The 23,941-nt window shown below is 39.5% G+C and overlaps 2 protein-coding genes and 1 long non-coding RNA gene across 3 annotated transcripts; 1 reads left to right on the top strand and 2 right to left on the bottom strand.

Annotated features, from left to right (window-relative positions):
• Positions 1–1,197: 1,197 nt before the first annotated feature.
• Positions 1,198–11,020, bottom strand: paip1 (poly(A) binding protein interacting protein 1). Its single transcript, XM_034872133.1, has 11 exons — positions 10,634–11,020; positions 8,677–8,828; positions 7,402–7,599; positions 6,328–6,440; positions 5,938–6,049; positions 5,264–5,389; positions 5,074–5,180; positions 4,449–4,566; positions 4,291–4,345; positions 3,782–3,860; positions 1,198–2,029 (listed from the first exon to the last, which is right to left on the bottom strand). The coding sequence occupies exons 1-11, from the start codon at positions 10,830–10,832 to the stop codon at positions 1,942–1,944; spliced, it is 1,347 nt and encodes a 448-aa protein (XP_034728024.1). The 5' UTR covers positions 10,833–11,020; the 3' UTR covers positions 1,198–1,941.
• Positions 11,021–13,570: 2,550 nt separating this feature from the next.
• Positions 13,571–23,431, bottom strand: fgf10b (fibroblast growth factor 10b). The gene is made up of 3 exons (XM_034872134.1): positions 22,012–23,431; positions 14,738–14,841; positions 13,571–14,399 (listed from the first exon to the last, which is right to left on the bottom strand). The coding sequence occupies exons 1-3, from the start codon at positions 22,472–22,474 to the stop codon at positions 14,208–14,210; spliced, it is 759 nt and encodes a 252-aa protein (XP_034728025.1). The 5' UTR covers positions 22,475–23,431; the 3' UTR covers positions 13,571–14,207.
• Positions 14,066–18,863, top strand: LOC117944922. Its single transcript, XR_004656696.1, has 3 exons — positions 14,066–14,075; positions 15,066–15,070; positions 18,732–18,863. It is a non-coding gene; the product is annotated as an uncharacterized LOC117944922 (long non-coding RNA).
• Positions 23,432–23,941: the final 510 nt, after the last annotated feature.

Raw genomic sequence — 23,941 nt, 5'->3', positions numbered from 1 at the left:
TTGGGGTCCCCTGCTGGAGCTGCTGCCCCCGCGACCCGATACCGGATAAGCGGTCGAAGATGGATGGATGGATGTACTGTATGTAAATAAGCAATTTATATTTACACATACTCCTCACAATCAATTATGAACAGCTTAATACACAAAATTACAAACTATGAGGTGAGGTGATACATTAAAATCAAAACAAAACTAAAGCAATTTATTGCAGTTTTGGATAAAATTATTAGAGTGGGATGGTGTTTTTTTGTGTTTCTCCAAACCCCCAAATGTCTGGATGAAACAAGTGGAGTTATACAAGTGGTCTAACAAATTCACTCCTCAAATATAAAGCAACTAACTTGTAAGCAACTAACTCACAATCATTATCCTTAGTAACTATCAATATTTCAATTGCTATTGTTCCTGATGAACCAGATTTGCATAATTCACAAAACAATAGCTCACAGGGCCATTTGCCAGTCTAAACCAGTGAACTAAATCAGCCTTCTCCTTCCCCTGCTAGTCAGCTCTAAAGCAGCACGCCAAGGTATATCTGCACAAATTACCCACAGAACAGGAAATTCTGTCACCTGACCGACAGATATAGTAATGACACACGCTTTGCTGTCCTGATAGGAATCAGATGTAATTTGAATAAAAGGTGAGGTGATGTTCGTAAGTCTCATTTGGGAAGTGTTGCACAAACACAAAGTCACCAGACAATGGCAGAGTTGGTTTAGACTGACCTGTTAGTAGTAATCATTACACAGGAGAGAGAAGTAGAGCAGGAGATATCTAAAACTATTTACTGATTACTTTCTTGCAGCTTGTATTGCAATCAGATTATTTTCTTCAATATTTTCATTAGTCCTTAATTAAGTGTGCCCTTTCTTGCAAGAAACCAGGGACTTATAGTAATATAGAAATATAGTATTTGTCACTTTATTTTTATTTAGTATGGAGTGATGGAGTCTTAGACTAGAGGGGCAATTTATAGATAAAATCGATACAGAGGGTATTGTCGCTAACAGTAAATTAGAGTAAACAGTCATTTTTCTTTGAAACGCCACTGAACGTGTCGGAAATAAATAAATAAATAACTTCACAGTGAAATCTGTGGAGCCAAACATTGATGTGGGCCTTATCAAATATATGACGCTTATCTGCGTATATCTCCTTCAACTTCAAAAGGGCTCAAAGACAAATCAAGCAAACAAAATCTCACATTATAAAGAGTTTATTGCAGGCAAAGAATACCATAAATAATATTTACAAACTACAGAACAACATTCCTTTTTATGGGCTCCATGGATGGCTGGTAAACAGTCTTTCAGTCTTGGGATAACAATTCTTCCTTTTTATGTCACACTGACCGCTGATTCTCAAAATGTTTAATATTTTACATGCTGTCTTTAGCCCCAAAAGAAGTTTATCTATAATCAATTCCAAATTTGAATTTAAAAAAGTTTTTTAGAGCTAGAATGCATTTTCCAAAGTGCACAACCTTTTGGCCTATACGTAATGCAGGGGCAATTAGTATTTAACAAAATATGCACACCTCTGATGAAACGTATCTGTCTTTCAGAAAAGAACTCAAAAAAAAAAAACCACAGCAAACTATTTCCCACTTGGCATTTTAGTTTAGGCATTTAGGAAATACGTTCATGAAATTATTTGAAACAACAAAGAAAGAATTTTCATGTCCAAAAACCCCCTGCAATACCTCAATATTTCAAACAATTAAGCCTGTTGATTCTCCCCATTTCCTAATCAACACTGAAGGAAAAAAGTGTCAGAAGTGCAACTATGAACAGCTCTTATTTTAAAATGCTTGTTTGCAGTAAAATGAAAGTTTGAACCTATCTGATTCTAGTTTCCTTTCCTTTTCAACATTCCAGAAAGTTGAGCGTGAACAGTACAATATGTGCCTGTTGAGTCTTACAGATTCTCACTCTTGTGTCATTGTTGTCGTTTCTTCTCTGCTTCTAAACAAAAATTCTCAAAAGCTTCTTCTATCTCAGGCTCCATCTCATCTTCAGAGTCGTATCTGTGAAGACAACAAAAAAATGTTTTTTTCCCCCTTCTTTTAGATCTTTAAGACAAATGTGCTCCTGAATGTCTAACGGTGTATGTAACTAACACTACATTACCAACAACTTATGTAAGAAACTTCCGTAGACACAACGAAAAAACAAGCTCACATACAAACCCTACACATTTCTGAGAGAGAGGATAGGAGCAAGCTAAGCCCTCTTTCATACCCAACTGCTGACTAAACTGAATGTAAGGCAATGGTTAACCCTGTTGCATTATGGTCCAGTCACAAACATTTACCAAGCTCAGGGGCCCACAGGTCAGTTGTGGTCATATGACCTGTGTGAAGCCACTAGGCAGCCAAATAAGTGAAGATGTGCCAGCAGCAGGGAGCAACTGTTGAACCTGTAAAGATTTGGGTCTAAATAGAACCATAATCTAGTGTTTAATGACCCAGATAATTACTAAAGCATCAGTTACCAGAAAATCTGATTTAAAAAATGCAATGCGACTACTAAAATAATCCCAACACATTACTTTGATGACATCCACGTTATGTGTACTTTAGATGCTTGTTTGCCTACAAAACCAATAGATAAATAATGAAAGCACGTCAAAAAATTGTTTGTTCACTATATATAGGGTTGTCACGATACCAGAATTTTCAACTTAGATACAATTCTAGTTACTCAATGCTTCTTTTGATACCTGGGCAAAAAAGCCAGTTGCCACAGCTAACTATCTTGCTTTTTGGTACTTTCAATAGTATCAAATGTAAAATGAACTAGTAGACTTAGTAGATTGTAAAGTTTAAAACACGCGGTACCAAAGAAGTATCAATTCTTTTGACAACTTTAAAGGTTTAATATGTAGGATTTAGTGCCATTTAGTGGTGGGGTTGCAGATTGCAACCAACTGAAACTTCTCCTGTGCCAGCGTGTGAGAGAAGTACTGTACAGTGGCTGACGCGAAAGGCCCGACCTAGAACCAATGTTCGGTTTGTCCGTTTTGGGCCACTGAGGAAACATGGCGGTGCACCATAGCGGACTATGTGGAAGACAACCCGCTCCATATTAGAGTTAGGCGGTATCCAAATGTTGATACCGTGAAACCTCCTCCCTATTTTACCGCGGTATACATTATTACCGTGACTAATTAAAAATGATGACGTAAGGCTCAGACGGCGTCACCAAACTGATGGCTTGTGCCTACATCGTTCAGAAACTGAATACCAAACACTAATACTGAAACATCTCTCTCAATATCTAGATAAAAACATTTAGTGGGTCATTATGCCCTAATGAACATAGCTATTAATATTACATTCCATTTCTGCCAATAGATTGCCCTAAATCCTACACACTAGTCATTGTATGCAGCAGGTGGAAATAATGAATTGGTTAATCTTAACTAATGTTATGCATTAGGTAAGACAGCATTATACTATGATTCCTAAAGTGGTGTAAATGCATGTATTCAATCACTTTGTTTAAATTTACACAACTCAATTGAATTCCTTTTTGAATCACATAATTATGTCTCTATTTGGACAATACCTTGCACTGAATTTTTTGCTGCCTACTCAATTTCCACTATACAACCAATCTAAAAAAAAAAAAAAAAAAATCACAAAGCTGTGACTGGCATTGATTTAATGTATTCTGATTATGGCTTAGGATGTGATAGTTATTTATTTGAATGGTACATTCAGGGAAAGGTGTGCATGACCCATCTATGTTTTTTCATCCTTATGATGTGTACTTACATTTCATTTCCATTTTCTCCATCAAGATCATGGAAATAGTCCTGCCTGTCCAGGATCTCTTGGTATTTCTCAGCATATTCTGTAAAAGCAGAGAGGCTGACATTAAGGCACATAAGAGGCAGCAACACGTTTTTTCCATTTAAATTAGTGAGGACTGCTTCTTTGTACCGTTTAAGGACTTATTCAATGACTGAGATGAGGAGAGTAACCAGAATGAATTAAGCCAAGATGCCTATTTATGACAACTATTTCTATCTAAAACAAGATATCAGAAGCTTGAGCGTGTAAATTAAAAATTGAAGAAATTTGGACTTTTGTCTTCTAGCCTTTTCATTTGAGTGCATAAACTACATAGAAAAAATTAATATTATCTGTGTGGGTTTTTATATCTCCATAACCAACAACATCTTCCCTGCCTGTGATTAACTGAACACAAATGAAAACCTGGTAGACAGCAAACCTGTGTTGCCTACGCTGATCTATCATCTAATCATGTGTCATAGTCTCACCTGGGTCTGCTGCTGTAAAAGGAGTACCATCTTCTGTGTAGAATGTAGGTTCATTCTGAGAAGAGACAAACAAATCCATGAAAAACAGAAATGCAGAGAAAGAAATGCAGAATTAAAAAGAAGAGAAAAATAGGGAGTATAGTACAGCGAACACTCACCATGAAGTAGTTAGGGTCGTTGTCTGGCGTGGCGTTGCTGGCTGCTGCAGCATAACGGACTCGGCCCCAATCACTGGATCTCAACTCCACTAGTTTAAGAAGCATCTGTCTGACATCCCTGAGGACAGACATGCTCATATCAGAAAGTTTTACACAGCGTCTATTAGGGTTTAATTCTGAAATGTTTCGTTTTTTGGCGCTTTAGCCTTTTGCCAGTTTATGGCTGACTTCTGAATGACGCTACATGTTCCCATTTCCGTGTGTGTGTGTGTGTGTGTGTGTGTGTGTGTGTGTGTGTGTTAAAAAACTAAACCTTTTTTGGTTTCTCTGGTTGTTAAATTCTGAAACTTAATAAAAACATGATATACTTGATGACTTAATTTTTTGTGAAAGAATATCTATTCTTCTAAAAGCGTTTGATTATGGATGATTGTCTTCGACACTTACGCCGGGGACACACATGATCATTGGGTGCAACTATGTTGGCAGACACCTCTGCGAATATCCCTGCAAGTTTGGAGCATCTCAGATGTCTACGCATAGTCAAGCTTTTTATATCTACAGTTATCTTAAGCCTAAGCGTTGACTAGCAGCTGCGCACTAAAGACCACATTGGTCTACACACCTGCTGCAAGTGGCATCCAGTAGAATAGTTTCTATTCTTTGGATCAGTTCCTCCATGTGTGGTTTTCCACTCTCTTTCCACGTGTCATCCAGTACCAAGCCTGTCAGCTGTAAATTTAAAAGACATTGTTATTACCTTCCCACACAGTAGAATTACAAATCTGTAAACATATCTCATTGAGATTTGAAACCTTCAGCAGTTTGACAGCGCAAATGAGATTTGCATCATCAGGTTTGGAGAACAGACTGACTAACAGGTCTTTCAGCGCAGTGAGGAGGATATCTGCTCGATTTGGAGGTCCTGTTGCTCTCTTTATCTAAACAAACAAAAAGAAGATTGACAAAAATAACACATGAAGTTTTGAACACATTTAAGGCATGCTAAGTAGTATTCTGTTGTTGGTAGCTTATGAACCCAACTTGCAAAGTTGGCCTCTCGAAAAAGATCTACAACATATATAAAGTTGACCACAAAACAAAAGAATGGGCCAGCAGCAGCAGCACCACCAGACACCCTAAATGTCTGGCAGCGACAGTTTGTACAAATAAGCATAAAATTGTATTTTGTTTGGTCTGTTTTTTTATATGAATGGACTGCTTTGACAAAATAGCAAGTACACTTAGCAAGACAGCAAAGTGTTCCCCAGTGCCACTGTGGCAGAGTGTGGGCCCCCCGACAAGCTCACAACCTGCAGTATAAGCATTGCTTGAGAGGCTACATTCTGTGCAAGGTAATGTCCAAATAGAGACATAGTCATGTGATTCAAAAAGGAAGTCAATATAGTGCTTTGAAAATTGAAACAAAGTGATTAAATACATGCATTTGCATAACATAATACTACATGATAATATACTGCTGTCTTACCTCCAGGCTAAGATAGAGCTCTCCAAGAAATAGCACAAAAGAATGGAATTTCTTCTGAGTCTCCGGGTCTCCTCCAACCGCTACATCCCTCTGTTCATATTCTTTTCGACATCTACGAAAGAAATTGGTCTTCCTTTTTAATGTTAATTTGACTAAACAATGACAGTTTACACGGCTCAGTAAAAATACTTCAACTTGTAGTATTGCTTTTGTGATACCAACATTTGTTATTGCTTCTATATTGGCTAATAAAAAAAGACCCTTTTTCATCAATCCAATTATCAAGAAATGGCATTGAATGAAAGTTTTTTTATTTTTAAATAATTCAATCTAGTCTACCACCCCCAATATGAACCCACAGTAAATACAATAAAAGCAGGAATAAGTCACCTTTGCAGGAGCAGCTGACGGTAGTTGCCACTTGGTGGACTGACCATGAGGTGATGGGACAGGTAGTTACAGAGCCTGGCACCCGTGTAAGAGAAGTTTGGAATGGCAGTAGACTGCAATGAAAAGAAAACTCAGTAAGGTACCTTATACAATTGTTTGTTTTGTCAGAAACATGCATTTAAATTAGTGCTGTCAAATGATTCAAATATTTAATGCAATTAATCGCATTAATGTCATAGTTAACACTCAACTAATTGCACATTTTTTTCTATTATAAGTGTCCCCTGATTTCTTTTTGTCCCATAATTTTTTTTCTTATTAACATGGAAAAGTGGATTGGCTTGCTTTGTGTAAATGTTTTTTTTTTATTATTATACAACATTGGCATATAGCCTGTAGTGTACAATTTCACAAGTAACATTCTCACTTGGAGCAAATAATCTCTCACACAATGTAACACTGTTGGTTACAGTGTTACATTGTGTGAGAGATTTAATGGTGAAAAAAATACTTTGACAAAGGGGCAGAGAATTGGCATCAGCTGTTTGCTTGGCCATCAAGTGGTATTTCAGACTGGATGTGATGCAATGATAGCTCAGTTCACAACTACAAAACACACAAATCACTTTGGTCTTGTCAATGGAACCATTTAGCAACTTTTTGAAAAGTAAACTTTCCATTCAGAATCTTATTGGCATCCATTTTGGCGTCTCGCGCTCGCCATCCACTCAAAACGTAATTTTACTACTCTTTGGTCAGCTAGCAAGCCCAAACAAGTGTGTGCCTGTTGTTTCGGTTCTAGTCTAGTTAGATCTGCTGTGGTGTTGTAGTTTTTCTAACGTTACTAATTGTTGCAACAACATTTGTAAAAAACTAAAAAGTTTGCTATGCCAAAAAGACGAAAAAAATTGACGCGGTTAAAATTGGTTTGCATTAACACCGTTAAGAACGCGTTTAACTGCCAGCACTAATTTATATTAAATGTGTATGTGGTGTTTAGGCAGGTTTGGTGTAAAATCATTGTGTTTAAAATGTATACAAAACAAAATGAAGACTGAATGTGTGTCTCCAAACCTGTGTGTAGATCAGTTCCACCAGCTCCTTCAACAATTCTTCAGTAGTAACCCAGGAATTGAGCATGCCAGTTATGTGTTCAACATCCGACTCAAAGGATCCTGGTGAGGAGCTCAGGTGGGCCAGGAAGTCTGTGACTGTTTCAGCCAAGGTTGGTTCACCGTAATAGCTGTCGTTGTCATCATAAAAAGAGGGGTCCTACACAAAAAAACACAATAAAAACTAAATTGAAAAAAACAAACGCAATATAATTGAGTAGCCTTACAAATTCAAATAAAGACAATTTGAAGCTCACGAGATAGTAATGATGGATGCGCTACTGGGGTGGGGGCGGTATGGATTTGTTGTTATCACGGTTGAAAAGCAAGAAATTCCTGCTGTGGCGGTATACCGCAACCCCCTTACGAAAGTAGCGTAAGTTTGAGCGAGGAGGGCAAGGTGAGTGACGTCAGTGCCCGTGTGGTCGCGCAAGAAGAGCGAGCGGTAACGGAACGTAGCCTTTGAGTTCCGCCGTGAGGAAAAGCGAGAGGGAAAAAAGATAGCAAAATTGGTTTAAAAGGAGTTAAAAGTTAACATTAAAACAACAAGCTTGAGCTTCACAAGACACGGTTGCATACCGCCGGTAAAGTGAATAGTTACCCCCGAAAAACATAAACTTAACCCTTAGTGCAGTGCTTCCATTTCAGCTCATTGTGAGTCTTTACTGTGTTTTGCTGTCATATACGGACAAGTTACTTTCTATCCTCTCCGTTGATCTATTCCACACACAGTTCGGAAAGCCCTATTGTCAATAAAGGAAAAAAAAAAAGGTTTGCCGACAATACAGAGGGCAGATGATTCGCAGCACAGCAGTCACAGCAGCTGAGCAGAAAGAGAGCAGAGAGGGCGACTCGGCAGTCTGTTAACTTTGTTGCTCTCTCTAATATAACCATCATTAGCTGCTCTGTTTAGGCTACAAAAGCAGTCGATGTGGAAAACCCAATTATTATTGTTTTTTATTATATTTCACATCACACGATATCTGTTCTCCTGTAACTTCCGCGAGCAAAAAGTAAGTAAATGAATTTAAAAAAATTAAAAATATATACATATGTGCTGATGATGGTATCGCCGCGGTAGCGGCACGTAACCGTGATATTGCAATAATGCTGTAACCGTCCAAGACCTAGCTACTGAAACAGACCCTGACTCCAACGTGGAAGGAAAAAAACACTATAAAAAATAGGGATAACAGTGTCAGAATAAAGGCAATGATGGTGTGGAAATCCCTCTTACTTCATACGGGTTGATTCCAGAGGGGACAAACTCTGGGGCACTGGCTGAAAGCTTTGATGACTTGACCAAAGAATCCACTTCATTAAAACCTGTGGAGGCAGACGTGCTGTTGGCCTTTGTACTTTGTAGCGGTTTGCTCTGTCTTTGCAAATCTGAAAGAAGACAAAGAAAGATGTTTTAGTATATGTTACATGTGACACTATTCAACCCATTGTTACTGTTGTAAACTTTTAATTTAAAAATGTAAAACTTTCAAAAACGCCTGTCCAAATAAATCCCCCTTGGGGGAAAAGACTGCCTTATTTACCAAAACTTGTTCAAACATGGCTCATTGGTGTGTATTTAATATTTATTTTTTTTGCAGCAATGAAAGTCTATGGCACAGAGGAATGTGCTACATCAGGCCTTGGACACAGAGATAATTCTTGTTATTAGGATCAATTATATGTTTGTTTTAGTCTCTTCATGGCTGACTTTATAATCCTAGATGCAAATTGGTTTGCAATGTGGGCACAACATGTAAAACACAATAAAAATACATACACAGTAAAAAAACAACAATCAACAGGTCATGGTCAACCCATAACAAACAGATTGCCATACTAAACACTGTAATGCAGTGCTTTTACAGTTTTGTGCATATAAACCTGAATGTTGAGTGCAAAGACGCAATATATTACCAACTTACACACATTACTTCCTAATATGTATCACAGTGCTGCTGTATCAGTAATAAGAGTTTCAATTTCAAGATAGTGTGTGTAAACCCGCTCGCCAGTGCTGCAACTGATACATGTGTGCTGGTCGCAGGCCCAATCTCCCAGACTTATCTGTTACAGTTCATACTGTAAGGGCTGCTTAAGTACAGTGCACATCAACATATTGGAGCAATATCGGTAGTTGGTTGGCTGATCCCAGAAATTAGTACTGGATAGTGCTGGCTATGAACTGTAGTGATGAAGTGATATTTCATTTCAATAATTTATTTCAGAAGGAAATACCAACACATATTTCACCATACTGGTCGGTACCAATATACTTTTAGGAGACTTTCAATATACATGCAGGTTGTGGTTTTTTAGACCTGCCTATGTCATCATGGTCACACAGAGTCCTTTAGAAAAAGATCACAATAGCAGGGCGTCCAATTGTCCAACATAGTACTCATTCCAATTGTTTTATAGCTAAAATATAAAGAATAAGGTTACATCTATAGGTACAAAAATAAAAGAGAATAACAACTATCCCAGAGTATTTGGAGATAAATGACATAATAAATTGACAGTGGTGTGATTAATAGTAGCAGGGTCAATTGGTCCACGTAAACAGAGTACACCAGACTGATTTGGTTAAGTAATGGAAGGGTTTGTCTGCATTAATATATTAGAATATCGTGCAAGAGGTCAATGTCATATAATAACATTATTATATAGTGAGGGGAAGCCCATTAGTGTAACGTTATTAGTTATATAGTATAGATCACCACTTTTATTTTATTATATGACGATTATAACATAACGTTTGCTTTCAAAGTGTTAGCTGGGTAAAGCTTTAAACGTGGCACATAACTAATCAACTACGTGACATCTGAGTGAGAGCTTTATTTAGACGCTGCGTTGCTTCACGTGAAATAACAATCCAACAGGTGCATTTCGCAACGCCAAAATGAAGCTAGCGAACATTAATGGTATTTAGCAGCTAGCTAGCTAATTAACGTCACAGAACCAGGTTAATATCACTTTAAACGAGTAACTTAACCTTGGCTTCTCAGAGGAACTTCCAAGCCGGCGTTAATTTGTGTGTCACCTATTAAATCTATGCAAACCCAGTTCTGGCCTTCCGTGCTCATGTAAGTGAGTTTAATTTACATGAAATCGAATCTTAAAGTAGCTAGCTAACGCTAGCTAAATTAGCTAGCCTAGTTGTCGTCAGCTAACGTTAATTGACAGCTCAATACCTCCACACCCCCCAACGTTGGCCGTGCTAATGTTCTCGGCAAAAGGCGGGGATGTTCTCGGCTGTCTCAATGGTTCCCTTTGGTTGAAAAGCGTTGTTTTGGTGTCACATTCTCCGGCGGCGCTTCCCGCAAGCCCTGGGTCCGCGGGTAGATTTCGGGTTCTCCCTGCTCCGGGAGCTCGGTCGAAACTGTCGTTCATGTCTGCTCTCTTGGCTCTCAAAGCAGCATTAAAAGAAGAAATGCTGTTCACTGCTTTTGTTTTGCTTGGCAGCAATTGCTTGCTTATATTTTATCACAACAAAACACAACCTATCTCTCTTTCATGATGGCTTTTTTTCTCTACTAGCTAGTGTCAGTATCATACACAACGTTTTTGGTCACATCCTTTAACAACAAACTCGCTGTCGTTATCATAGACATACCAGTGTGTGATGTGAAAAGAAACTGTCTACCTCTAGTGGCCTGGAGTGGAAGCTCAGCCATAATGGTGCATGTTGCAAATTCAGAATACAGCACGGTGTTATCGGTGACAGTAAGATTATTCCGATAAAAGTAATTTTAGACATCACAGTTTTAGACATCACAATTAAATTTGCATACGTATTATTATTTTATAGGTAAACGTTCATCATTTTGCTCCAGTACTGTACACAAATTGTTAGGTTTAAAATACAATTTAAAAATTATTGTAAAAAAAATAAATAAAATAATATAATATATAATATATATATGTAAAAATAATATATATACAGTATATATATATATATATATATATATATATATATATATATATATATATATATATATATATTTAAGTATTAGCGGGAAAGTGTCACTCGCCATGCATCAAAAGGCCCCAGAGTGTTCTGTCATTAAACATTAGATTATTGGTTTATTATTATTACTGATGCTTACATGTGTAAGTATAGCATTTTACTGTAGGTGCTGGTGCTAATTTTAACTAAGATAGTTCATGTTTTTAGCTGGTTTAATGTCAGATACAGTAGAGTAAAAAGTACAATATTTCACCATGAAATGAAGTGGAATAGAAGTATAAAGCAGCTTAAAATTGGAATACTCAAGTGTGTGTGGTTCGTGACTAATATTTAATTAACTGTAAGCTGCTGTGGGGGGGATTTTAGAAATGATCTAGAACATGATCCGTCTAAATGGTTTTTGATAAAAATCTCTAAACACTGCCAGGAATTCTGGATCTCTTGATTTCATTTTAAGTAGCTTTGTCACAGTTATTCAAAAAACATTGGTCTGGTTTTGCCCTAAGATCCACATTCTGGACCTGTCTCACCACTCAAAAGTGCCTTTCTCCCCAAATTCTCTCAGTAGCTGCCCACTACAAACATGTGTTGCACCAGACCTCTCAGTGTAAGTATTCATTAGTTGTTTTAGCCTCCAGCCATTTTCCACTTGTTTCCAAAAGCTGGCTCACATTATGCCACAGAGAATTCCTGTGCCAGAATAGCAGAGACCCACTTTGATAAACTGATTACTGCCTCTATTTGCTGTTATTGCTGCACCAACCCCCCCTCCCCCCATGCCAGTCTCTTGGACGAAGTTCAAAAATTCACAAATCTCAGGAATGCACAAGGTGATCAATGACTAGGATTGGTGCTGAGGGTGGATCAAATGCATACTCATCAAGACATCACTTCAAATTTGAAATTTAAAATTTTTTTACATTATGTGGATCATATCCTTGGTGATTTATTTACTGCATCATGAGGTTGCATACAGACATATTAAAGACAATTCTAAGAAAATACAGTACTACTGGATGTGGTGTAGTTTCAGAGACCAAATGATACGTCCTATTGTGTTTAATTTTTCTTATAAATTTAGTTTAGAAATATAAGTAAAGGGAAGAAAAACTAAGCTTAGTCCAAAGACGTATTTCTTAATGAGTTCATTTCAAGTCGTGCAGGAATTGCACCCAGTAGCCCCTGAGTTAAACTTCCTATCTTAAAGAGAGTGGAGGAATGTAATACAGGGCTGTGTAGCCTGTGTGTGATGCAGAGATGATCATGAAATTGTGTTTTGTATGTTGCCATCGGCCATCGGCCATCATGGTGATTCCTTAAAAGATCATTAAAAGAAAATATACAGTAGCCTAAAGCAAATGGTTTCCTGGACCCTGGATTCCTATAGTTCACATTACTTTTGTTGTTTCCAATCTTTAGTGAAAGTCAAGGGTCAACTTGGATACATTTGGTAACAAAGACAGTCTCTTGCAGTCCGTATTTCACCTTCTTGTCTTTGTCAACTCTCCCAATTTTTCATGCCTTTACTGAGATGGATGTTCAGAGAGGCGGGATAAAAGAACATCAGGCCCGGAAGCCTGTGGTGTTAATGTTCTCCCCGTGGTCTTTTGATCTGCATCAGGGCAGCTGCCATTGATTAGTGTGTTTGTAGATGATTACTGGGGGAAGTGGGTGGTCAGACACAGGTCATATCTCTCTTTCCATTTCTGTCTCCACACACATTCAAATCCTCCAGTGAACCTATTGGCAGTAGTGATAGAGACCAACATGACAACGTTCATATTTTCTGCTAGTATTATAAGCAACTTTACTATTCAAGCCCTCCTGCTCTCTGGGAATGTTGCAGCTCTAGAGTAATGGGGTGATATTAGGAAATGATGTCAGCATCTACAGGCCATGCCACGGAAGTTACCTCCCTCCCATTTTGTTGTGGTCGGTCTGTATGTTTCCCGTTTGTTTGGGAACTAACCATTAGTGCAATGGTTGCCACATGGAATATCTGGCTAGGCATTAATGGTTGCCGTTTGTCCCTTCCTACCTCAGAGGGCAAGATAAGCACAGACTTACCATGACCTGAACGTTCACCAGGGTTTCTCACTACTTGCAGTTCCCCACCGGGAAATGTTTTGTAAATTGAGGGAGTAAGACGACAGCATTGCATAGGAGAAAGTGGTATTTTATTTTCACATAACAGAGTTCCTATAAAAAGTAAAGAATGCAAAGGAATGCTTGCCTTGTAAGTGTTCCCCTCCAGTTAAATATTTCACAAAATAAATAAATCATTACAATACAGTCAAAACACGGTGGTTAAGTATCAAGCGTTTGCTTTAAATGTGTTGTATCCTCTATTATTTAATGCTGTCATGATAAACTGACCAATCATTTCCCTCACCTTATCCATTTCTATCGCTCACCTTTATGTTGCAGATTATCTGGTGACTCAAAGGAGAATATGGATTTTAAATAACATTTTCTGCATCTACATTAGCTGGGACAGTATCTTCTGTGTTGTCCACATTACATAAATCCTCCAGTTGCAAACTGTTTGGCACAGAAAAAAGGATAAACATTTCATCCTGTGCCACAGAAAACACAGATATCACCTTCTCCCACTAAATCAAATTCATGATCCCAGTCAAAGTCAGGAGCAGAGACCATATTTGTGTGTAACAGTGTTAGTGCCTTGTTTCCAAATGAGAGATTTCTCACTAAATGTCTTTATTTTACAGCTTTTTCCAGTATTGAGAACCTCTCTGTCCAGTGCTGCATGTCCTCCTTCTCCAGTTGAGTCCTCCAGTTCACACCATAATTGGAAGGAAGTGGGTGGCCGTGTTCTTCCTGCGGGTTTTCTTTCCTCTCAGTGGCTTCCCGTGAACATTCAGACCCACAAACATCTGCCTCTTCTTGTTCCTCCACTCAGCTGACGCATATGTGTTGTAGCCGTTCTCCTCAATCCTCTCCTTCAGGGTGCAGTCGACACCAAACTCTCTCTGAAAAAAACAGTAGGCATGTTTCATTGTTATAACCCCGCCATAGAAGGTTAAGGCAAAACACAGATCATTTCCTTTTTTTAAATCCATTGTGGTTGCTCATGGGACCTGGTTTATTTACTACTCCTTAATTTACATCACATTTTGTTGCTTTGTGTGCTTGTATAGAAACTAGTTTGCACTTTGGAAATTGCAGTTAGAGGTCAACATGTATGCAGTGGCCTGGTTGTGATTCAGAGTCAAGATAAGGCCTCTTTGATAAAGACAGAAGAATCGAACACTATCTCTCTCTCTTTCTCTCTGGAGCATTAAGATTGACCCCTGACCCGGATACTAACCGCTCCGTACAGCTCTCCCTTCCTGTTGATAGCCAGATAGTAGTTGCTGTTTAGCCCTTTAATGGCCACCACTCCCACGTCCACCGATGTGATTTCCAGAATACCTAGGTTTCAGCAAAAAGATGGTTAGATCGATATGTGTAAACATTCAGAGTGAGCATAAGAGCTTCTATCATTTGTGCAAGTAAAGTGATTTTCCAGGCATGTGTTTCTAAGCAGTTTGAGCTGAACTGACAAAGAAAAAAACAACCATTAAAATGTTTTTAGTTCAGAGAAACAAATAGAACACAGTGGAAGTAAAAGTGATAAAATGTTTCCAAACTCATAGTTACTGTAGATAAGATTCAAAAAAGAATTTACACTCTGGGATAAATCCATGAAGTTGAACAGACATCGGTGAGAGCAAGTTATGGATAAAAAGATTGCATGCTCATTCCAGGACACGTGGGAACACACAATGTGGGAATTATGCGTAAGGCCACAATAATTCCTTTCACATTTAACATTTCAGTGATATTATAAAGTTACTTTACAACCTGCACCTGTGTAACAGATTCCAGCTGCACAGGCCATTTAGTGTGAACATTAATAGGTGAATACCGCAGAGATTCTTATGTTGTTTATGTTCTGTTTGGTATTTAGGTTTCTAAGTCCCTATGCAGGCAATTCAGATTTCTTATAGGCTATTAGAGTGGCTAATTTACTAACAAAAGCTTGCTTTTTCCGTAGACAGCTGTGATTACTTGTGTAGTCTACATATCAGAGGTCAGAGAGATATAACTTCCTAATGTGTCCTTTGACCACAGAACCCACTTGTCTTGTCTTGTGCTGTTTGTGTGTTAACCTCCCCTGTTCCCATGACATGTTTAATTTCATGCCTCCCTCCCTGACTTCCTTTCCCCACTTCCTGTGAGCTGTCGTTATTTTATCCCGATAAGCACACACGGTTTGTATGCACACACACATTCAGACACACACTTCAGCGTGGGGTGTGAACTCCAGAGACTCGACGACATCCTTTGATCAGATCAGCAACCCCCCTCTGTCTGATGACTGTTTGTGTGGCAGCCTGCTCCACTGTCAGACCCACTCTCCGGTGGCTGGGGGGCTTCTGAGGCTGCCAGCCTGGTACATGAGTGGACAGTGGAGGATGCAGGTGTGCTCCCAAAGAACAATCCCCCTCCTAAAAACACAGCAGCTTCTCTCCTCGTCCGTGAGGTCTTGACTGTATCAGTTTCTAGTTCAAACAGTGGCACCTCGGGGCCGTGAGGTCTGAAGCGGCAAGGCGGTGGTGGTGACTGTGACACAACTGGCATTGAAGATCTAAGAGGAGCTGGTTTCTCTATGGGATCGAGTGTCAGGTATGGAGTGAGGATGTAAGACAATCTATGGCAGTCTCTGGCTGCTCTGTAAACATGGGAGGGATGAAAGGAAGGAGAACAGAGGAGGACAGAGGAGCCATGACAGTGAGACTGGGGGTGGAGTGAGGATTAGTAAGACTGTAATGATCACTGATCAAAGTCAGCCACCGGAGGCAGGGGCGAGACAGTTTGTATATGCACACATGCGTGCGTGCACACGCACGCACACACACACACACAAACACACACACACACACACACACACACACACACACACACACACACACACACACACCAGTGATATTGTAACAGGTGAATGTGCACTTGCAGATGCTACCTGGCTGTGAAACTACAAAATCTCCATTCACTGCTCTCTGCTGAATGCTCAGCTTGGCCCACAAGTGAAAAGTAATGAGCTTACGGCTGCAGATATAGGAAAAAGCCATAAGCTTCCTCTAGATTACAACATAAGGCCTTAAATGTGACACCAATGCTTTGTATGGGGTACATTTTTACAAACCACATATGAAAAATGTAGCCTTAAGTCAGCTATGTTCAGCTGTTTATGTGGGGAGACAGCAGTTTTTGTTTTGCATGCTGTTTGCTTTTTTTGTGTGGCTTATTTGATACGCTCTGTTTGGAGTTACAACAGTAAATGGTGCGTTGGTTGTGGAATGGAAGCAGACAATGCCAGTGAGAATTAAAGGTGGTTTTTCCACAGTGGGATGCCAAAAACCATGTGCTCTGCAGCTTGTATTGTTATTCTTTCTCACTTTTACTTCACTCCTTTTTTTAAATTAATGTTCAGCAGCCCCACAAAATAACCTTTGGACAGATACATTTGAATGTTATTGTCGATTGGTGCCATTCCCATGCCAAAAAATGGTGTGGATCGAGGTGTAAATCCGGATATATAGCAATAACACTTGATAAGGACCACACCGAGTGTATTTACACATAAGGGATATCCATCCTCTTCCCCACCTCAGAGAAAAGTTATTCATCTCTACTCAAACCTCCATAAGACCACCATCTGTTTTATTTGCCCACGCAAAAGGCTGTTGCTTTGATAACAGTTTTTTTTTTTGGATTGCTAAACTACAGTGGGCACAACTGAAGCCATATGTGCAAAACTCTAACTACAGTCTGCACTACCAACAGTCACCTGAGCTAAACAGTTCTTATCTCCTGCAAAACTCATTCCAAGCAACACAACTCTGAACACTCGTCTCAAAACAGGCTAAGTGCAGCAAACTCTATGAACAACCCTCACTAAGATAACACACTGTCACTCAGAACACACAGAGTAAAACCACTAGCATCAAACACCAATACAGAAAATATTAACTTTCTCATCTTTACAGTTTGAGTGACTTCACACTACTCAATAGTTTCTTTAAAGGAAAGATTTTATAATATACCAGTTTTGCGTGAGGTAAAGACGAAATGAAAATCAGCAATTTGCTTTATAGTATTTTGTCTCTAGTACTTTATGGAATCAATGCTTATAAACAATCTCCAACAAACTCTTAACGCACCAACACACCTACAACACACAACTGGCAACTGGTTAACTTTATGCTCGAAATCAAACAGTGTAAACTAAAGTCTGCACTATGTCAACCAAAACACTGCAAACACGTCTCAAAATCACATAATTCTTCCAAAACACTAACACATGTTCTCTCCCAACAGGAACATTCAGTCGGTCATAGGCCAATGTCATAAAAACACTAACATCAGGTGGAATTACAGAAACTGCATGATTTTATATGTGTCAGGTCTGCCCTTATACAATAGATAATAGTATATTGTATTTACCTTAGATTGTGTTTTACACTGCAGTTTCTCTGGAAGCCTCACTACATTTTTGTTTTGTTGGGTTTAGTAAATGGATGCAGTTAGTGTCTTTTGCTGCAGAAATTCAATACAAAAACAAATGAGCCATCTCAGAGTAACTTCATAGAATCACTTTTCGACTAGTGAAGATGTGAGTCGCACATGCATCACTTTGCGACAAGTAGCCTACAAGATGCTAACAAGAGACTTCTGTAATGTCAATACAGTAAAAGTGGACTTACTTAAAGTTTTTTCACTGCTCATTACAAGTTAGCATCAAACACAACAAAGGTGTGTGATGCTAACGAGAAAAGTTTATAATTTCATTGGTTTCACAAATTTCAACATGACCTGAATCCCGTAAACCGTTTAAACCTGAGCATGCGCAACTAACATCTGCACTCGACTTACATCGGGGATTGACAGAATGTACAATTTATGAAAAAAGGAAAACGGAGAGAATTGTCCTGTTATTTGTCTTCCTCTTCTTCATCTTTACTGTATTGTTCCTTTTCCACACAAAATCAGCCCAAACAGGTCCTCTTTGACTTTGACTTTGTTTACTGTCATCCTTGCTGTCAAAGTACAACACTCACTTACTGTAACATAAAAAGAACATTTTAAAAAAAGATGGCCATGCGATTGAAAGAACCTCAACAGCTGAGTGTGTTTCAGAGATGGGAATCAGCCGGGATTGATCTATTAGCATAACTTTAATCAGCTGTTTCTCTCATTTACAGTAACAATGGAAGACATGTAAAATGCAGGCGATACATTTGTGTTACAGTTTCCAGTATGAACAGCTGTTCACTTTGACTTTAGCCTACAATAGGTTTAGAACATGATGTTATCTGTTCTGACGCGCAGTGTGAAAGCATTTGCAAATTCGTCAGTAAAAATCCATTGTTTTGGTCTTGGTTGAGCTTGTTTGTAAAAGATGTTCAAGCATTTAAAAATTGGTTTTAACTGCATTTTGTGTCAAAGCAACAAGAAATGTGTTAATTGTATTGCCTACACAGAAAATGTTGTGCTTACTGCGTTAACAATTTAGGATGCGGCAAATTTTCTTTATCACATTGGCTGTCTGCATCCTCTCTAAATGCATATGAAGGTGGTGTTTCCATTGCTTTTTTTGTATGTAACCTCAGACACCTGACCTGGACATGTTGGTATATTTGCTCTTTTACATGTTTCTCTCAAACGGTACAGTGTATAATGGTTTCATTCTTATTTTGTGTATGTATACAAAAAAAGGCTTTCTGAGCTTTCTCTGTATAAAAATACCGCGTACGTTAACTAACTAGTCTTAAAAAGACCCCTGCTTAGGCTTTCAGCTAAATTACAATCAGCAGTGTTTGATAGGCACCAGATTGAAAATCTATTCTGTTTTGAATGCTAATTACAGTTTTGCACATGTGACTCCAGTGCTCACTGTTTAGCAATCAAAAAGAAATTCTAAAAGAGATGAATGTGAACAAAGATACACACATTCACATATACTCTGTATATGTACGCAAACTTGTCCAGAGGCATCTTACACACATGGCCCGGCCCCTACAGCACAGAAACACAACTGGTGCCCCAACACAAATACACACATATAGTTACACACATAATCTTGCCAGACTTCCCCTCTCACACCATCACAGCCGTGGATAATTGCCCAAACTCCTTCACCACCAAGCTTTTGTCTTTAGTCTTATTTAGCAGTGTTTCAATCAGAGGTACTAGTTGTCTATAAATTCAAGCAAACTCATCTGAGAATTATAGATATTTTATTTAGACCATGCAGATGGCTACTTAGCTGATTCTAACATAATCTCCCTCTCTTTCTCTCTGCCTCTTTGAAACCTCAGCACAGGCTTCCAGCGGGTTGAAAAGCCATGTGGGATAGTTTTGCGCTGGCATCCCCATAAATCTGTGGGAGGCTGGATACTGGCTCTTTAACAGACAGTGAGCCGGTTCCTTGCAGGACCACAGGCAGCACCCAAAACCAAAGCCTCTCTGTCCTATACACCGCTTTGACAACACATTATGAATATGTAAATTCATCCATTGCAAAATGTAAATGCAGTGTGTCTTTGCTCTGAAACTTCTGGCTCAGGAAAAGGCAAGCTGTCCTTGACTCATCATGAAAAAAACTTGATATTTTATTACTTCAAGGGACCATTGAGGGTCTACAAAGGACGTCAGCCCTCGGATCATGTCTAGCCCTAGGGGCCAGAGCAAAGACTGAAGCTGCTGTTGTGTAGTATCCTTTACCGTGAGAACCTGATATAAGGGCACATAATCCACACACAGTGTCCTCAGACCCCCTCAGGACACAGCTTTTTGATGGCACCACCATTGATACAGAAGACGCACAGCTTTGATGTGGCCACAATGATGTTCAGCCATGTCATTCATGAACTTGTACCTCTAGAGAGTCCCCTGTGCTCCCTTTCACCTCCCTCCCCAATGCTCAATCTGCACTGACTCAAACTGACTCTAAAAAAAGGCAACACACTCTTAAAAATGAGACGTCCATAAAAAAACAAGACAGGGGTAAATCATCTTCCAAACATGCAAAAGTTTAAGGTGACTCAACACACCAATGCAATGACAAATGGCAATAGACTTCCTTTCGCTACTTTAGTTTTACAGTTTAAAAGAAACTGCTACTGCTACTTTTAAAGGCTTTAAAGGCATCACAATGTAATACAGTCCGTAAATAAAGTTGCCTCTGTCAAGACCTTGTCAAAACAAACTTCTCCCCTGTCAGTCTGCCTCCCCGTGCCATTTCCAATAAGTCACTTTGGTTGAATGTGTGGTTTAGCTCTCCCAAGAGGAACATTAAAAGGTTCCACATACACTGACTTGCTATGGGGTTATGGACGGAGAGAGAGAGAGAGAGAGAGAGAGAGAGAGAGAGAGATACATATGTGTGTGTGCATGTCTGTGTGCGTGTGTGTGTGTGTGTGTGTGTGTGTGTGTGTGTGTGTGTGTGTGTGTGTGAATAAGTAATAAGCGAGCACATGTGTCTACATTAGCTGCTATGTGATCACACACCCACTGGAGCATGTGAGTGCCCGCTGGCTGATAGGCACACACACGTAGCTCGGTGGGAATGCCGGGAGACTAATGAGAATACTGACTGATATCCCAAAACATACAACATGTAATCACTTTAAAGACTTGTTTCTCAGAGTGAGCACGTCAAACTGCTTTAAACAAATGTCTGATCTGTCACTGAGAGTATGTAATTTGCTGGACGCCTGCTGGCAGGCGGGCAATCTGAGTGGGAGAGAGAGAGAGACACGGACACACGGACACGGAGAGGCAGTATGAGGGTCTAAAAGCATCTTAAAGCAATATCTATTTAGTTGTTATCAGTTATCAGTTTTGTTGTTATCGGTGCTGTTTACCCAGGGCTGTGAAGACTGCCTGATAATGGCCTGGTTATCTGCCCCTGCTTCTTTTTTAAGCCATCTGAGAGCTACCATCATTGTGCTGAGTGTTTGGACAGGAGAGATATCAGTGGGATGTCTGGTTTAAAACTAAAATACGACTCTAATTGCTTCATTCAAACTACCAACCAATGGGCCGGCTTGGAGTCTCTGGAAATGAACAAAGAATTGTATTTTTATTTAAATCCGTATCATGTTTACGGTAAAATATACAGTACATCAGTTAATTTATTTGTGTTGGTCCTCTGTAACTTTTTTGGGGGTAAGATAAACTTTGTTCCCTCAAAAAATGAACACCTGACAAAATAGATTTTTTATTTCGACATAGGAATTTCTTGGTGCTAGAAAAGCAATCAACAGGTGCTTTTTCTTATGTGCAATATACCAATGCCTTGAAATCCAGAGCAAGCCAGAAATTCTGCTGGTTGTAGAGGTGAAAAGCTTTGATTTTACACTGGCAGTTTGAAAGGTTAAAACTGGTATTTAAGCTCAAATGAGCATTGATTTACTTTCGGTCCCATTTCATTTTTGCAGCCATCGCAGGCTCAGATCACCCTTTGTCATCTGATTCCTTCTTTTTTGTCTACCTTTGTACATTGTACATTAATCAATGCAGTGAGTTACTTACTGAGGGGGTCATCCTTACTCTTGGTTCCATTGACCTTTCCGTTCTTATCAATCCTCAGGAAAAACTTCTGGAAAGAGAAGAGCTTCCTCCTCCGCATGTCCCCTTGGAGATGATTGTAGCTGCGCACATGCCTACCCTGCGGCCCCCCAGTCCGACCCAGGGGGACCCCAGTGGCCCTGGGCCTTAAGACGACTTGAGTCTCAGAAATGTTCAGTGGAACCCTGAGAGTCCGTGGGTTGGCGAGCCTCAGTCTGTCTCTGCGGAGCTGATGGCAGGCCGCCTCGGGTAGGGAGAAGGAAAAGAACACCAGGACAAGCAGGAGATGCAAAGACAGCGAGGAAAGCAGTGTTGATGATGGCCTTAGCCTGGAGCTGGTTGCACTTCCAAAAAGAGCCCCAAACCCAGCCCTGGAGCAGTACGAGGCAGAGGCAGCCTTACTCCCTCCAGCAGCCCATCTGATCATGGTAGTGTGCTGTGTGGAGGACTAGAGGCAACCTCAGAGCCTGGGACATGCTGCTGGGGGCGAGAATAGGCTGGGAGGGCAGGGAGGAGAGCCCTCCACAGTCCAGACTGAGCAAGATGGTTCTCCTGCGGAATCCAAATTTTATTTAGCACCTGGATGAAATTTTTAGATGTCCCGCTGAATAATGTCTAAGAGTGAAATTACTGTTCAACAATTCACTGTCTCTCAAGCTGATGTTCTCAAGAATTCTCTTTTCCACTGCTTTAGGCTGATGATCAGAAAGTCTGTTTTGGACAAAAAATGAACAAATATTACATAAAAAAAAAAAATTCACACCAATTACTATTTTCTAGTTACTAGTATTCCAGTAACAAAACCTGTTTTTACACGTGTCTTCTGTTTTCTAACTCATTCTAAATTCTTTGTTAAATCTTGACTATTGTTCTTGGCTGCTCCAGTGTGTCCCTAATATGTCCAGGTAGTTGTTCAATTTAAGAACAAAAGAAAAGAAAACTAAACAAACATGAAGTTCACTGATATCCAGTTAGAAAGTTTGCCATGTGTGAAATTCCTTAGTTCCAGTGGAAATTAAAAAAGGTGCATCACAAAATCTACCTGTCCAAAAGCTGCTACACTCCACATGTGCAGGAAAGCTTTTTCAGATTTCCCCCTGAGGAGGAAAAACTTAAAGAGGAACGCTGGTCAATCCAGGCGCATGTCAGATAATCCATCTGTCTTGTTCTGTTGCTCTGCTCCTCTCTTACTCTCCTCGTCTCTCTCTCTCTCTCTCTCTTTCTCTCTCTCTTTCTCTCTCTACCCCCAAATAACTCCACCTTCATGCAGCATTGAGGTAACGGTCTGAGGAGGTTTTTCTCTCTGTCTCAGGGTTGAGTCTGAGTTGTTTGCCAACTGTTCATTAGGTTCTTGATATGACGAGACCTGGTGTGATCTCCTCACCTGAATGGTGATCACAGAAAAGGACTGCAGTGTGTTGTGTGTAGCTGTGTGAGTGGTAGTTATTTGATCCCACCCTCCTTTACTCAATTTCCCGTCTCACATATGGGAGCAAGTACTGTTCTGCATGTGTGTGTATGTGTGTATTTGTGTGTGTGTGTGTGTGTGTGTGTGTTATGAGAGTGTGTGAGAGGTGACAGCAGGGTTTATCTAAGTAGACACAGCAGAGCAATGATAAGCTGTTGGATCGGTCCTTATGGAGATTGTAGTGATGATTGCTGTATTGAATTATCAAAGAGTGTTTTGGTTTTTAGTGTCTATGGTTGTTAAAATTTTTGTCTAAATGTATTTTCCATGCAGTATGTTACATGTTTTCCAGTACATAAACGTGCATGTATGGTTGAGCATGAAGAGGACATAAGTGTATAAGTGTGACATATTGAAATGGTTCCACTTTTTAATCATTACGATGTGATAATCCTGACAAGTGGGCATCTTCCTCTATCTCTTCAG

The sequence above is a fragment of the Etheostoma cragini genome, chromosome 5, assembly GCF_013103735.1.
Source record: "Etheostoma cragini isolate CJK2018 chromosome 5, CSU_Ecrag_1.0, whole genome shotgun sequence".
Taxonomy (NCBI): domain Eukaryota; kingdom Metazoa; phylum Chordata; class Actinopteri; order Perciformes; family Percidae; genus Etheostoma; species Etheostoma cragini.
This window is presented reverse-complemented; position numbering and strand designations above follow the sequence as displayed.